The following is a 14,526-nucleotide window of genomic DNA, read 5'->3' on the forward strand; positions in this document are numbered from 1 at the left end:
AACCATGAAAAAATCTATTTAACCTTCTCCCCAGTGACACACGCTTTTTTAGATCTTCCTAAAAAGACACAAAAGCATTTTTCCTTCTCTTGTGGGACTGAATGCTGATTTTACAGTGTGTCAGAGAACTCAGAAACCAGTTAGGTGGCTTGCTGTCATCCCTCTTGCCCCACTGTCTGGGCAGCCCTGCTCTGTCACTGCTGCTTGTCTGACCTTCTCGGGAGTAGATTCAGTGTGAAGAAAGGTAACTTCCCGCCTCTCCATACACAGACAGAAGAAATGAGCTTGTTGCCAGCAAAATGAGCTGAATTACTAAGAAATTTGACAAATACCAGTATTATCAGTTGACAGAGAGTAGAGTTGCATAGCTAGAGGGACAAAGGACAGCAGCAACTATGCCTGTAATTGGCTTGGCTTATCAGGGAGTTGTGTGCTGAGATGAGTTAAGGAATGGTGTAGTACAGCTTGTAGGCTCTGTATTTAGCAGGTTACTCTGAGAAGTGTTCCCAGTTCTTTTTGTCATAACCTTAACAGTAACGTGTCACAATGTACAAATGCAATGCATGTTCCTCACGACAGATTAGGTTTGATCCAGCACCTTCCTCTTCTGGAAATAACAGAAGACAATAATTTAATCATCAGTATCTGGAAAAAAAAAACTGGTCTAAGTAAGTAGACCAGGTACTCTCCCAGGTGGTGTCTGTAGTGAATAGCAGTACTACAGCACAGCGAGCGGGACACTCATAGGGTTTTACTTGTGACAAATTTATCTCAGCTCTCTCAGGGAAGGGAGCTATTATAGGAATCCTCTGGTAAGGGGCACGTGTGGCTGAATCAGGCCTATTAGTATGTAAAAAGAATGCTTGAGCTCTATGAAGGACAGTATATTTGAGAATAAGAAAAAGGATATGTATTTTTTTAAAATTTTAGGTTGGCTATCTTGAAAAAAAGCCTAAAAAACCATAGCTTGGCCTGTTCAGCGGACTGAACATTTTAAAACTGTGCAGTACTGAAGGACCTGGAGGTAAATAGTGAACTCTGGGTATTGAGGTGCTTCCATTTTGGTAGAGTACTTCCAGTCACTGAGGGGAGCTGAAGGGTGCGTGGAGTTTCCATGGAAAGGGAGAGGTCTGAGGGAGTATTGAGGCAAAGGGCTTGGGAGGAAAGGCTTGTCGCTGTGTATCCATTTCTGCTCCTTTTGGAAAGGGGAGATTTTGATGACTTGGCTAAAGACTCACCTGCAAGGGAAGCCAGAGGGACTAAATGAGGTGGCAACCAAATGAGGCGATAATTCCCGGTGATACCAAAGAGTTGCCCGTGTTGATCTTTATTCCCAATTGCTGCCCTGGATTTCTTGTAGCCTGGGTTTTGTACAAGGGTTAGCTGAGGAACATGCTCCAGAGCCTTCCCCTAGGGCATGAATAATGAATTGTGTACGCTGCCACATTTTAAATCCCAGGAGAGCTGTGAACCTGGTGTCTGCATCACAGCTGGAAGAAAAAAAATCTGCCTGTGTTTTTGCACGGGCTTGTTTCATCATGGTCCTCTTCAACATGGCACAGAGTAGCAGGGCTTTTCTGTGGCCTCTTTCATCTGCAGGTGTGATTAGGTGGCCAGAGAGCCGCAGAGAAACTGTGGTGGCATGTGCATCTGGGAGAGGACCAGCATCCACGGAGCACCGGGCAGGAGCAAACTGTGTACCTTGCAGGCCTCTGAAGTCTCATGGATGCAGTGATGCACAAGTAGGCCATAGATTAGCAAAAGAAGAAATGTACCTAAAGAGGTGCCCAGAAGAGAGGAAGTGAAGCAAGGAGATAATGAAGGAAGGATGAAAGCATGATCTCAGGAGCTCTGTAACAGCAGGGAGTCCAGTCAGTAAGCCGGGGGAAATTCCAAGCAGGTATTTTCAGGTGAAAGGCAAAGGCGGTTATACCACTGGCATAGCAGGAGAGCTTCTGAAGGAGCTTGTACTTACAGGCAATGCACGCCAAAACAGGCGCTCTGACTTAACAGGGAAGAACAAGAAGGATCTCAGTGGAGGCAGGGGGAACGCACCGTGGCCCGTGCTTGCAGCCTGCAGCAGTGCTCTCCGGCTTCCCCGACGGCTCAGGATGAACGCTCAGGATGCACGCTCGTTAGCTGGTACTGCAATGTGCATCCAGGGGAACTTGCTTGCCAATGCCTGCGCAGAGGCTGGGGCACTGAATAAGTGCTGCAGTCTCTTCCTATCGTTTCTCTTTGGAAAGCTGGGCCTAGCAAATACCTGGCAGGAGAGTCACGTCACAGAGACTGCCTGAGACACCGCACTGTGATCAGACTGAATTCTGCTGTGGTCCTTGTCAGTTGCAACAGCAACAGGCCCACAGCTTGTGTGTAGATCCTGACTAACAAATGCACAACTCCACTTGCAAGACTGTCAGTTAAATTTTAAGTATTTTTTAATGTAAAATAGGAAGATGGTTAGTGTGCCTCTGATGGTACTGGGTTAAGCTTTCCACACGGTGGGGGGGTAACTCTTGGGCTGCCTTGGGCTCCCTTGCTTCGTCCCTACTACCTGCCAGCATGGCTGGGGCTGGGGCTAGGGACGGGGAATGGGGGTGGCAATTGGAGTAGGGACGAGGGTAGGGATGAGGATAAGGATGGGGATGGGGGGATGGGCATAGCCCCCGCCACGCTTCTATGCCCGGGTCCCCCAGCCTCCACTGAAGCGGGGGCAACCCCGGAGGACCCACACCGCCTAGCCCACCGAACACCACCCGAATATCGCCCGCCGGCGGGCGGGTAGAAGCCAGGTACGTGCCCGGCTCGGGGGGGCGGGCCAGTACGTTCCCTGCTCGGATAGGGCGCCTGAACTTGATGGATCGCTCCCGTGACCAATCATCTGCGAGGAGCGGGCCAGCGCCGGGGCGGGGTCGGGGAGGGGCGCAGAGGTGTGTACGAGTGACAGCGGCGAGGCCCTATCCAGGCGAGGGAAAGGGGCTGCGGGGCGCGGGCCCGCGGCCGGGGGCGGACAATGGGGGCGCGGGGAGGTGGCGGCAGGAAGATGGCAGCGGCCCGAGGCGCTGCGGGGTGCCCGGCGGCGGCCGCCGCCGCTCCCACCCGGCTCCCCTGCTCGGCGTGGCTGCTGGCTGCCGCCGCACTGACCGCCGGTGAGTGAGGAGTGCGGGCCGCCCCGCGCTGCTGCGCGGAGCCTGAGCGGATCTTGATGCCCGCGGCGCGGCGGGCTGGGCTGGCTCGGGCCCGGCGGGGGCCCTCCGCGCCTACCCGCGCTCGGGGGAGAGCGGCCGGCCCCACGCGTAGAGGCGCCGCCTGGCCCTCGGGAGTGAGGCGGGGAGGCCCTTGCCGGCCCCCCGGCTCGTCCCCGCCCCCCTCCGGGGTGACCCGCGTCCTGGGTCCGGCCGGTTCGTCCCTTGGGGCGCTGTGGGTGCGGCCCCACGCGGGACGGGACCTCCGGCGGGGGGGGGGCGGGTTGGCCCGTCCCCGGGAGGGAGGGGTCCCTCCCCCGCGGCAAAGCTCCGGGGCGCCCGTGGGTCCCGCGTGGCCAGGGCCCCGGGGTGCCACGGGCGTGGTGCGTGGCGGCCCCGTGGCAGCGCCAACCAGTTTTTTTTGCTTGGCTGGTTGGTAAGTCCGAGGGCGCGAGTCGCCTTCGTGGAGGAACGGCCCAGCGTGGAGGTGACCGGCAAAGGGGGATGCTGGGGTTGTGCCCAGTGACTTAGAAAACACCTTTGATTCGGTCAGCGGTGAAGTATTTGGGCGGAGGAGTAATTACATCAGCCGACACGAGGTGCTTACGGCTTGTACAGATGGAGAATAAGTACGAGGCTATGGGGGGGTAGAAATGGTAAAGGTAACGCTTGACTTCGCCGTGGCTTACGTTCTGAGAGGGCCAAGAGGTCTACGTTTCTGGTGTCATCCTGAAATTGTAAGATCATACACGTTTCCCAAAGTAGCTCAGGGAGGGTAGATACTAGGCGTGGACAATGATGGTACGGCACCTGGAGGTATTTTCTCTTGGCAATACTTGCTTAGTGAGTAAAATTTTGCGAAATATTTCAATAATAAAAGAAGCCTGATGCCTTCTCGGTTCGTATGTCTGGAAAACTCTGTAAAATATTAAGTCTGTCTGGAAAGAGGTTTAATGAGTAGCTGTGCCAAACGGTAAGAAACTTGAAACTTCCTATCTCCAAATAGTGTCGTTTGGATTTCTTTAAGGTTATTATTGTATTTTGCAATGAACAGAAGTAGCGATTGCCATTTGCTGTATATCTTCAGAGACGGTGTCAAATATTTAGAATTAGGTAGGTAGATGTGATATATACATAGCTTACAGTAAAACTTAGTTCTTTGAAAATAAATATGGAGGCAAGAGACGAAGGAAGCTTATTTCCCCTGACTACAACAAAAGGTACAACTACAGTAATGCTATGGGTAGCTGGGAGTAGTAGATCATTCTACAAAGTCTGAGGTATATAACCACATATGGTATCTTAAAACCAAGCAAAGCTACAAGATACACTTTTGGAAGAGGACGCTCCCTGGGGTGGAGACTATCTAAAAAGTGAGATCGCAATTTAAAGGAATAAATGGGTGTTAAAATCACTATCTTACCTGTGTTGAGCTGTGTTTCTGTTCCCATCCCTACAACTGTTAATTTTTTTCTAACTCCAAACCAGAAGTTATTCCCACCTTGGCTTCTTCTCTCTGTGCTGTGCTTATACTCTACATTGCCTGCTTTGAAAAGGCACTCTTTTTTTTTCTTCTTTTTTTTTTGTCCATATGTGGAGTTGGCACAATTTTTACATCTTTGCATGGGAATAAGTGACCAGAGGGCAGGCTTTTCACCTCTTTCGCATATGCAAAGTAGCTTGGTGATTGGTAGGGAAACGGTGACTTCCTCTAGAATTCGGGTTTGTAAGGAGTCCCTTGTAATAAATGCTCTGCCTTTCAGCCTGCATGTTTCCTTCCAGTTCCTGCTGTTTTTGAAGTACCCTCTTCCTATTCCCCTTTGCTCATGCTGGATTTTCACGCAGTGAGAGGTTCAGAAATCAAAAACTGCCAAGCAAAAGGGCAGGAGTAGCATTTTCAGATGGCTGGTTCCGCTCACTTGCTTGGATGTGATGTGTGGCTGGGTAATGTGCTGCATAGTTTAGCTGCCATGGCTTGTGGCTCCTCTTGTGCCTCGATGGCGGACCTGTTCACTTTGGCCAGTCACCTGCAGCAAGACGGAAATATTACATGGGGGGCTGTGTTGTATGGGCTATGTTTAACATCACAGTCTGCCAAGCCAAGCAGGTAACTGTTGCTTCACAGCTAAGTACAAATAACAGGTTTTAAGCTTATCTTCTTGTGTGCACTTGCATGCATACATTAGAAGTTCATCTTGCTTATTTAGGCTCAGTCATCTGAAAACCCGAGTGCTTCATTTACTTGTAAGAATGAAGGATCATTGCCAAATGTACTGTTTGTGATCCTGTGGACGTTTGTGGCATAAGTAGTTAATCTAGGTATAATCTCTTGTACGGGTGGGTGAGCCTTGAACAGCTAGTCAAAAGTATCAAGAAAATGGGTTATTTTGCAATCCTGAATTTGTAAGCCAGGTAAGTGTCACGTAAGGTGATATGTGTTTAACATGAGGGTGGTGCCTGATTGCTTCTGAAAGTCTTAAAGAATGTCTAGACGTTACAGGAAAGAATATTATGGAATATTATTGATACTTCTGCTATTCTTTTTGATGCTAACAAAGCCTGATATCTTTTATTTTCCTTCTCCTGTTACCCCTTTTATACACACTCACATATGTATGTGCACGTACACACAGGTCAGTACCGAGCAGAGGAGTATTGGGATATTAAATAGCTCAAGTGCCTATTGCTGCTTAGAGCTCACCTGCACGTTTTAGTTGCTGCTTGAAATGTCTCATGAAAATAACAGCATAAGTCAGGGTTGCAATGCTCACTTTGTGTTTGTGCCAGGCTTAGTCAGAATTGTTTATTCACTGTGTCAAAAGCTGTTAGTTCTTTTAAGCTGAAGCTGCAGGTGGGAAGACTTCCTTGCCTGCAGCACTAAGTGGGTTCTGCAAAGGGAAAAGGGGATGAGGTGGATAAACTCTTCCCTCTGCTGGTTGGGGTGAGGATGGGACTGCTGCTCAGGTCACCTCGCCTGCAGTAGGAAGTAGTTCTTGAATATGTTGAAAAGACTGTAGCTTAATGTTTTGGTAATAAAATGTGGGTAGCCTTGTAAAATGGTTAGGTTCTTCGTGACCCCAGCCACACAACAGTCCTCCCTCTCTGTGTAAATAACGATGCGCATGGCTCTCTTCCTTGTTAGCTGAATTGCAACTGGTTGCATTAAGCAGCAGTTCCACTGCCTGGCTGTGGGCTGATCTTATCCTGACTGATAATAGTTGGTGGTGAACGTCCTGTGTACCATACAGGGTACCTTCAGTCTAGGTGGAAGACCAAAGAAATGGAACGTAGTTTTACGAAGCAGAGATCTTGTACTTAAAGGACCTTTCAGTATCTTGAAATCTTGAACAATTTTAATCTGAATAGTTTCTAAACAATTATTACTTTGCTAGAGAGGTGCTGTATAGGTTTTCATGAAGTCATCCATCTAAAGCTTATTATTAGCACCCATAGCAGGAATTCTGAGTGTGGTATGATGCGATGTGGTTTGATTGTGTATAGCATACATAGCTCTTTCTACCACTTGCATGGAATTAACTGATAAATTAGCAAAGTAAACAGTCTTGTATGCAAAAAAAAACCCCCAACTATTGAATGCTAACTCAGGATATCCTAGGAATACATCAAAAAAGCTGGAAGCTCTGGGTATGAAAACATTTGCATCCTTAAGATTTGTGTCTCCTTTTTTTTTGTTGTTTATTTATCTTCATTTCTTTGCTGACCTGGGTTAGTGTGACCCTGCATGTAGTGGTTAGCACGATGGAGAGGATGCTAACGTCTTGCGTGAGAGGAAGCTATGGCAGGAGAGGACAAGAAGTCCTGACCTGGCTTTGCTGCTGGTAAAGAGCCTTGGAGAACTGGTGACTTCAGTGATTTACTGTTATCTCAAAACAGCAGTTACTTAGAAAAGCAAGTGTTTACTCAGACTAGGGTTTAGTAGTAAGCTGTACCCATAGCACGAATGCTGTGGGTATGCATTTTGGGGCAGGAGCAACATCAGTATTGTTTGCCGTCTGAGCTTGTTGAAAGATGATCCTTCAGCCAGGTGATTTCCCCTGGTTCCACTCATTATTGTTTTTTATTTTATTTTTCCCCAACTCTTATAACTTTGAAGTGTCAGGATCATTCTGTTACTTGTCTTGAATAAGCCAGTTGGTTTTTTTTATTGACCATGTTTATATCAAGTAACTGTTGGTACTCTTTGGCTGGGATAGAATTAATTTTCTTCATAGCAGCTTGTTATGGTGCTGTGTTTCGGATTTGTGATGAAAACAGCCTTGATAACACACCAGTGTGTTACATTGGTTACTCGTTTTACATTGGCTTACACAGTGCCAAGGCCTTCTCTGCTTCTCACCCCACCCCACCAGCAAGGAGGCTGGGGGTACACAAGAAGCTGGGAGGGGACACAGCCAGGACAGCTGACCCCAGCTGACCAGAGGGATATCCCAGACCACAGGACATCATGCTCAGCAATAAAAGCTGTGGGGGGAAGAAGTAGGAAGGGGGGCATGTTCAGAGTGATGGCATTTGTCTTCCCAAGTCACCGTTATACATGATGGAGCCCTGCTTTCCTGGAGATGGCTGAGCACTTGCCTGTCAACAGAAAGCAGTGAATGAAAGCTTTTGCTTTACCTATTAAACAGTGTTTATCTCAACTGATGAGTTTTCTCACTTTTACCCTTCCAGTTCTTTTCCCCATCCTGCTGGGGGGGAATGAGTGAGCAGCTAGGTTACAGCTGAGCTGCCCACTGGGGTTAGCCCACAACCTTTGTATATTGTTCCCTTTTGCTGCCGTGCCTTTCAGCTCCTGCATTTTTATTTCGCTGTTGAGTTGGCACTTTCCAGTTGGTGCTGCTGCAAGGTTTTGGCTTGAAGTACGTAAGGAAAACAGGAAGGCTAATTGTTCTCATGAACTCTTACCTCCAACCCTGTGGAAAAAGTTTCTTTACAGTACATCTGCTGATGCTTTACATGTGTGGTGTTAAGGGACATTAAGGGAGCTTGCCCTGAAACATTAGTTACACCCTACCTTCAGTGTTTAAAATCTAAATGAGGTTCTGATCCTTAAGGGTGGTTTATACTCTAGGCAGCATGGCAGTTGTGTGGATGGTGGCTCGTGGCTCTTACCCAAGTACTTTCACTTCATGAGGTGGAAGAAAATCAGGGCAGGTGAAGTCCAGGTAGGTGAAACAGCTAGTGCCAGAGTTGTTTATCTTCAGTTGGCTGGAAGCCATCTGTTGTACTTTTCAGTAACTTATTTTTGTAATGTGTGCAAATAAAAGATGGTGAACGAGGCTCCTTCTTGGTAATAAATTCTATAAGGCCCCACATGCGGCAGGATTTTAAAAAATCTGACTGGTTACTATGTCTTGAAGTTGTCTGATAGAGGTCTTACAGGATTGCTTGACTCTTTCAGTGTGGAAGATGTTGAGATGATGGCTGCGTGGAGCTGCTGCATATTCTGCTGCATAACAAAGTCAGCACATGCATGGGTGAAGGTGCTGATCTAATCGAATAGCTCTAGAAATTACCTCATATGTGTAAACTGGGGAAGTGATGTAGAGTGTGCTACAAGGGAGGCCATAAACACTTTGCTAAGGAGAAACGTTCCTGGGAAGAGCCAGCTGAAGCAGCTTCCTAACCTTGCTTTGCTGTTGTTGTTGTACAAATATGGTGTACAGTGGACTGGGTTAGCGCATTGGTCTGATTTAAAAGAAGACAACAGGAAAAGGGCTGTTTTGAACATGGGTTCGTTCTGGTCAGATTCGTCATGTTTTAAGTGGGCATGGGAGCTATTTAAATTGGCACTGCCACTGACAAATTCTTGTTGAAACAATGCTTTGAAATGCATAGCATGGGCTTTTTCTTTTGTTTTTGTGGTTGTGCTGCTGCAGGTTATAGCTAGCTATGAGTTTGCCCAGCAAGCAAGTCAGCAAGTTTGGTTAGCAAGTAAGTGTAAGATTGCTGTGAGCAAGGTGCCAGAGCTGGCTGCAGGCATTCAGCAGTCAGTGGGGCAGTAAGGGGTCTGCTCCTCAGAGCTTTGAAATTTGCTTGAACTGCTGCAAGTAAGTCTCTAGTTACACCAGAACCAACTGGCTGTGTGACTTGAGTACCCTGTTAGCTGAGGAGGGTAATCACTTGGGTGACGTAGTTTCATCTCTCTGTATCTCCTTGCTGTTAACTGATGGGATTTTATTTAACAGGTTTTAATGGGGTCCCTCTGTATGAAGGGAAAAAAACCCCATGTTCACCTCTCAGGCTGGTGGAAATACCAATATTTGGTGAGAGATGGACATGATACTGGGTCAGGAATGATGACAGCTGGGAGTGACTGGTACTGAAATGCTGCTACTACTACCTTTGGTTCAAAGTGCATCTTCTGCAAATATTTCTTGGTGTATTGTCATGGTTTAACCCCAGCTGAAAACTAAGCACCACGCAGCCGCTCGCTCACTCCCCCCCTGGTGGGATGGGGGAGAGAATCAGAAGACTAAAAGCGAGAGAACTTGTGGGTTGAGATAAAGACAGCTTAACAGGGAAAGCAAAAGCCACGCACACAAGCGAAGCAAAACAAGGGAATTAATTCCTACTTCCCATGGGCAGGCAGATGTTCAGCCATTTCCAGGAAAGCAGGGCTCCATCATGCGTAACGGTTACTTAGGAAGACAAATTCCATGGCTCCAAACATCCACTCGCCTTCCTCCTTCTTCCCCCAGCTGCTTATGCTGAGCATGATGTCATTTGGTATGGAATATTGCTCTGGTCAGTTGGGGTCAGCTGTCCCAGCTGTGTCTCCTCCCAACTTCTAGTGCACCTGGCAGAGCATGGGAAGCTGAAAATTCCTTGACTTAGTGTAAGCACTGCTTGGCAATAGCTAAAACATCTCTGCATTATCAAGGCTGATTTTAGCACAAATCCAAAACATAGCCCCAAAGTAAGTATTATGAAGAAAATTAACTCTGTCCCAGCCAAAATGAGCACATGTATGTAGATCTGTTGTCACTGAGTTGGTTGCCACTTTGTGGATTGATTATTGTAAAAGGGGAAAGAAAGGGCAGCTTCTTATGTCAGTTTGATATGTAGCCTTTTGCATTGTATCTCCTTTTGAAATTTGCATACCCACATCCTAAATTCTACTGCCTAGTTTGTTTTGAGATTGGTAGTTTCCACACTGCTAATACTAGATCTTGTCAAAAAGATGCTGCATGCCATCGGCAATTGACAACATGACTGGTACTTTTAACACAGTTTCACTTGAAATAGTACTAATAGCTAGTGCTGACCTAGGAGGAAGGAACCTTTGATCCAGCCAGTGATGTGTCCATCTCTACTGTCCACACCTTGTGGGTTTTTTTTGTTTAGTTTTTTTTGTCTACAACTTCTGATCCTTAACACTGTAACTTCTTTAGTAGACATTGTGACAGTTTTAGTGGGTTGCTATAGTAATTTTAAGAAATGTTTGTGATTATGGGATGCTTTCTTCACTCTTTCTGCCATGTGTTGAGTGTGCGTACCCAGCTTCTCTCAGTCCTACATGTAAGCAAGCTTAATGATATCCTTTTCTGTGGGAAAAAACTTGGTGTGTTTCAAGGATACTCTTCTAAGATGTACTCTTTATCTTCTTGTTCTGTGTAGCCCTTCTTTAATCTTAATTCCCACTTTCTGGAATCTTTCCTTGTGCCCAAGGAATAATCTGCTGTGTTTGTTAGTGACTATGTTAGTATTGCAAGATTAGAGGTAGAACAGTTGCCATCAGCTGTTCCAGTTACCCTTTGTACTTTGAATGGGTTTACCTAACTTGCCCTTTGGGTTTTTCTCTGTTTTGGTTTGACTTTGTCAACAAGAACTGATTACTTGAATTTGAACACATGTAAACTTACTTGTCATGGAAGGAAAACCACTTAAGGGCTGTTGAACAAAAAAATAAGATGTCTGGTTTAGAAAGTACCTGAGCTGCCGATTGGTATCTCAGTTTCCAGCATGGGCAGGGAAGTATTGTTCTGTGATCCCCAAGGAAAAGTTACTAGAACAGGGCTAGATGTTACTGGCCTCAAGACTAAATAAGCATCTGCCTAACCCTGACAAATGACTGACTCTGTAATTGGCACATGAAGCAGTGCAACCATAGTGCTTGTTCATGGATCTCAGCACCTTTACAAGCATCACAACTTTATGCATTCTAGGTTGAGAGAGTGATACACCAGTAAAATGATTTCTTCAGGATGGAACAAGAAATCGGTGGCCTGGCCAGCAAGGGAGCTCAGATGTTCTTTGCTGTTTCTTATGCTTGTTCCTCATTTCTGCTTAAAAGCATGGGCTTTGGAAGTAAATCGCAGCATAGGTAGTTCTGCTGTCCCTCAGTAGAACAGTGAGCAGCTCTGTATCGTGTGGAGGAGACCACTTGAAAAACTGACTCTATAGCATGGGAGTTGAAGGTGGTACCTAAGCTTAGTGACTCTGAAGACTTTAAGTTCTGTCAGAGTAAGTGTACGGAGGTGTATAGGGCTGAGATACAAGGATGTTATTGACTGGTTTGACAGCTTTGCCACAGCCTGCTTAAGGCTTCTCAGTGAAACTGTTTTCTTTTCACTTGAGGTGGCAAGATGCTATTTTTTTTTCCCTCATTGTTGAATCAGGCAGAGCTTAGCTGAAAGTGAATGATGTGTTAGCAGATGCTCTTCTGAGCTTGTCTCTGCTCAGGGGATGAATGTTCCCAGCAGAAAGGCACCAGGAGGTGGTAGGTGTTCATAGGCCAGGTGTCAGCAGCTTTTCCTTCTGTTTCATAGAGCTGGTAGGGTGCTGCAGGACCGGCTGTGTTACAGGAAGCTCCCTTTCCTTCAGCAGCCTGAATTACTTGAGATTGGCAACCTGGGGAGCTATTGCAGCAGCAGCAAAAAGCTATTCTGGTGACTGGCATTTGAGAGTGAAACCAAGCTCTTCTGCCCTCCTTTGAGGCAGTAGAATTTAGTTTTAGTTGCTTTGAAACTTAGATGTCAAGACTGATTGGTGCGACTTTGTCTAGTCATCATTTCTGTAGCTGATGTGGCACCTCTGCGATAACATTTAAGAAAGGACAAAGCACCATACAGGTGGGGAGGAGTGAGGGGAGAAAAAGTGTGAAGAAAAACACTGCAAACCCCAGGGTGAGAGAAGGAGGAGGGGAGAAGGTGCTCCAGGCACTGGGGCAGAGATTCCCCTGCAGCCCCTGGAAGTTTTGGGAGAGACCTCAGTGGAGCAGGTGTTCCCCAGCAGCACGTAGAGAAGACCACACTGGAGAAGACAGCCACACTGCAGCCTGTGGATGACACCAGGCTGGAGCAGGTTCTCCTGAAGGACTGCAAGCTCATGGGAAGAACCCATGCTGGAGCAAGGAAAGGTGTGAGGAAAAAGGAGCTCTTAGGGACTGACCACAGCCCTCTATCTCCCCTGTGGCTGCCTGGGAATGGGAGGAAGTAGAGGAGTTGGGAATGAAGGAATGAAGTTGAGCTGGGGTGGGGGGGGAAGGGGTAGAGGGAAGGTATTTTAAGTTTTTGTCTTTGTTTTGCACCATCCAACTCTATTTTAATTGGCAATAAATTAAATTAATTTTCCCCAAGTCAAGTCTGTTTTGCTTGGGAGAATAACTGGTAAGTGATCTCCCTGTTCCTTATCTCTAGCCATGACCATTTTCATCATATTTTCTCTCCCATCCTGTTTGGTAAGGAATAGTGAGAGAGCGGCTGGGTGGGCACCTGGCAGCCAGTCAAGGTCAACTCACCACAATGACATGCAAGATTATATATGTAGAAGTATATATACATTTTTATATCTATACATCTAATAAGACTTCAGACCAGATAACGCCATGATGGATTTCTGGTGTGGAGATGGTCAGATAGTCTATTTTTTGTTATGCTGATGTATGTGGCTCCTTAATACTTGTGTTTTGTCCTTATGAAATACAGCATTGTTTGCTCCTAGGTAGAATGGCCGGCATGGATTTAACTTCCATGTTAAGGCTAAATGATGTCAATGAATTCTTTGTGTGGAAATTTGATCCAGCGACTGGATACTTTAACAGATCTTATGGAGTTTCAGAGGAACGATTTGGGCATGTCTATTCCTGTCTAAGACCATGAAAGCTAGGATTTCACCACTAGGTATTTTACCTACAGTGAAGAAATCATGGCCTATGGGGGTGTAAGTGGATACAATTGCAGTAGGGGACTGGACTATAACTTTGTGCTGATTTTCTGAAATGTTTTGCAGGGGTCTTGCTGCTGCTGTTCTATGCTGATTGTACAGGGAAACTTTTGTGGGAGAAAGAACTAAATGTCATGCAACTCTAGTTAAGAGTGATGTTAACATTAAACTTTGATGTTTCACAACACACTTGACATTAAGGGTATTTCTTAATGAAAACACTGTTTCACAAGTGTGTATTGTTTTTGTGACTTAAGACCCCTAGTCATTAGGAAATCCCACATCCTCCTTTCTGATGAAACTTCAGGGCTCCTGGGGAAACCATAGTGAACATATCGGTACACTGACTTTCCTGTTGTTTTATTGAGACCTTTAAATATCAGCTGCTCAGACTCTATTGTATTAACGCATTTCTTTCCATTTTCCTGCTCTGCAACTCTTGTCATGAACTTGTTACCTGTAACAGCCTGTCTGATTCTTTTAATCTTTCTTTCATCAGACTTTTTGATTATTTCTTGATCTTTCTTCTATAACAGGCTTTATAAATAAAATTATATAAATTACTGTATTACCAGGCACCTTTAAGATAAACAAGGCAACTTGCTTGGATTAATTAATAAACTGATGACTAGCCATTTCAAGAGGAAGGGAGAGCAACACTTTTCCCTGTGTAGGATGGGAACTTGAGCAGTTGTAAGCATCCAGTATTTAGCGATCTGATAAAAGTTTCCACTTAGGCTGTGTTTGTGCTTGTAGAAATAAGATGCCTGTGATTACAGTGTTAGTTGTTTGCATTCATAGCTTGTTAAGACTCCTAGTGATCAAGCCGAGTTGGATCCAGCAGAATCAAGTTTATTTTTGTGTGTTCATAGCCTTAATTAACAGAACTTTTTCATTGGATCCAAGATCTCAGTGGAGGCTATGGTGTACAAATAAATTTTAAATAGGTGTGTGTTAATCAGTGTAAACCTTCAGTGCAAGGAAGGATTTCCTTGTGATGTGCTACCAAACCATATTTTCAATCTTTGCCTAGTAGAATGGGCCCCGTATTTCTGTATACAAAAGTGTGGAATAAAAACAGTTCTTGCCCAGAAGATAGATATATATATCTATATGTAAAAAACTATATATATAAAACTAGTATGAAACAAGTATA

General features: G+C 45.8%; 1 protein-coding gene across 4 annotated transcripts in view; it reads left to right on the forward strand.

Annotated features, from left to right (window-relative positions):
* The first annotated feature begins 2,959 nt into the window (after positions 1 to 2,959).
* The window catches only part of MPZL1 (myelin protein zero like 1), a 36,661-nt gene continuing 25,094 nt past the window's right edge, over positions 2,960 to 14,526 (forward strand). For 2 of the 4 annotated variants that reach the window (XM_075103145.1, XM_075103163.1), the window contains exon 1: positions 2,960 to 3,149. In XM_075103145.1, coding sequence (XP_074959246.1) covers positions 3,014 to 3,149 — 136 coding nt within the window. In that variant the 5' untranslated portion in view covers positions 2,960 to 3,013. The remainder of the gene's footprint in view (positions 3,150 to 14,526) is intronic. The other 2 variants (XM_075103172.1, XM_075103154.1) reach the window with 2 other exon arrangements.

The sequence above is a fragment of the Phalacrocorax aristotelis genome, chromosome 1 (genome assembly GCF_949628215.1).
Source record: "Phalacrocorax aristotelis chromosome 1, bGulAri2.1, whole genome shotgun sequence".
Taxonomy (NCBI): Eukaryota; Metazoa; Chordata; class Aves; order Suliformes; family Phalacrocoracidae; genus Phalacrocorax; species Phalacrocorax aristotelis.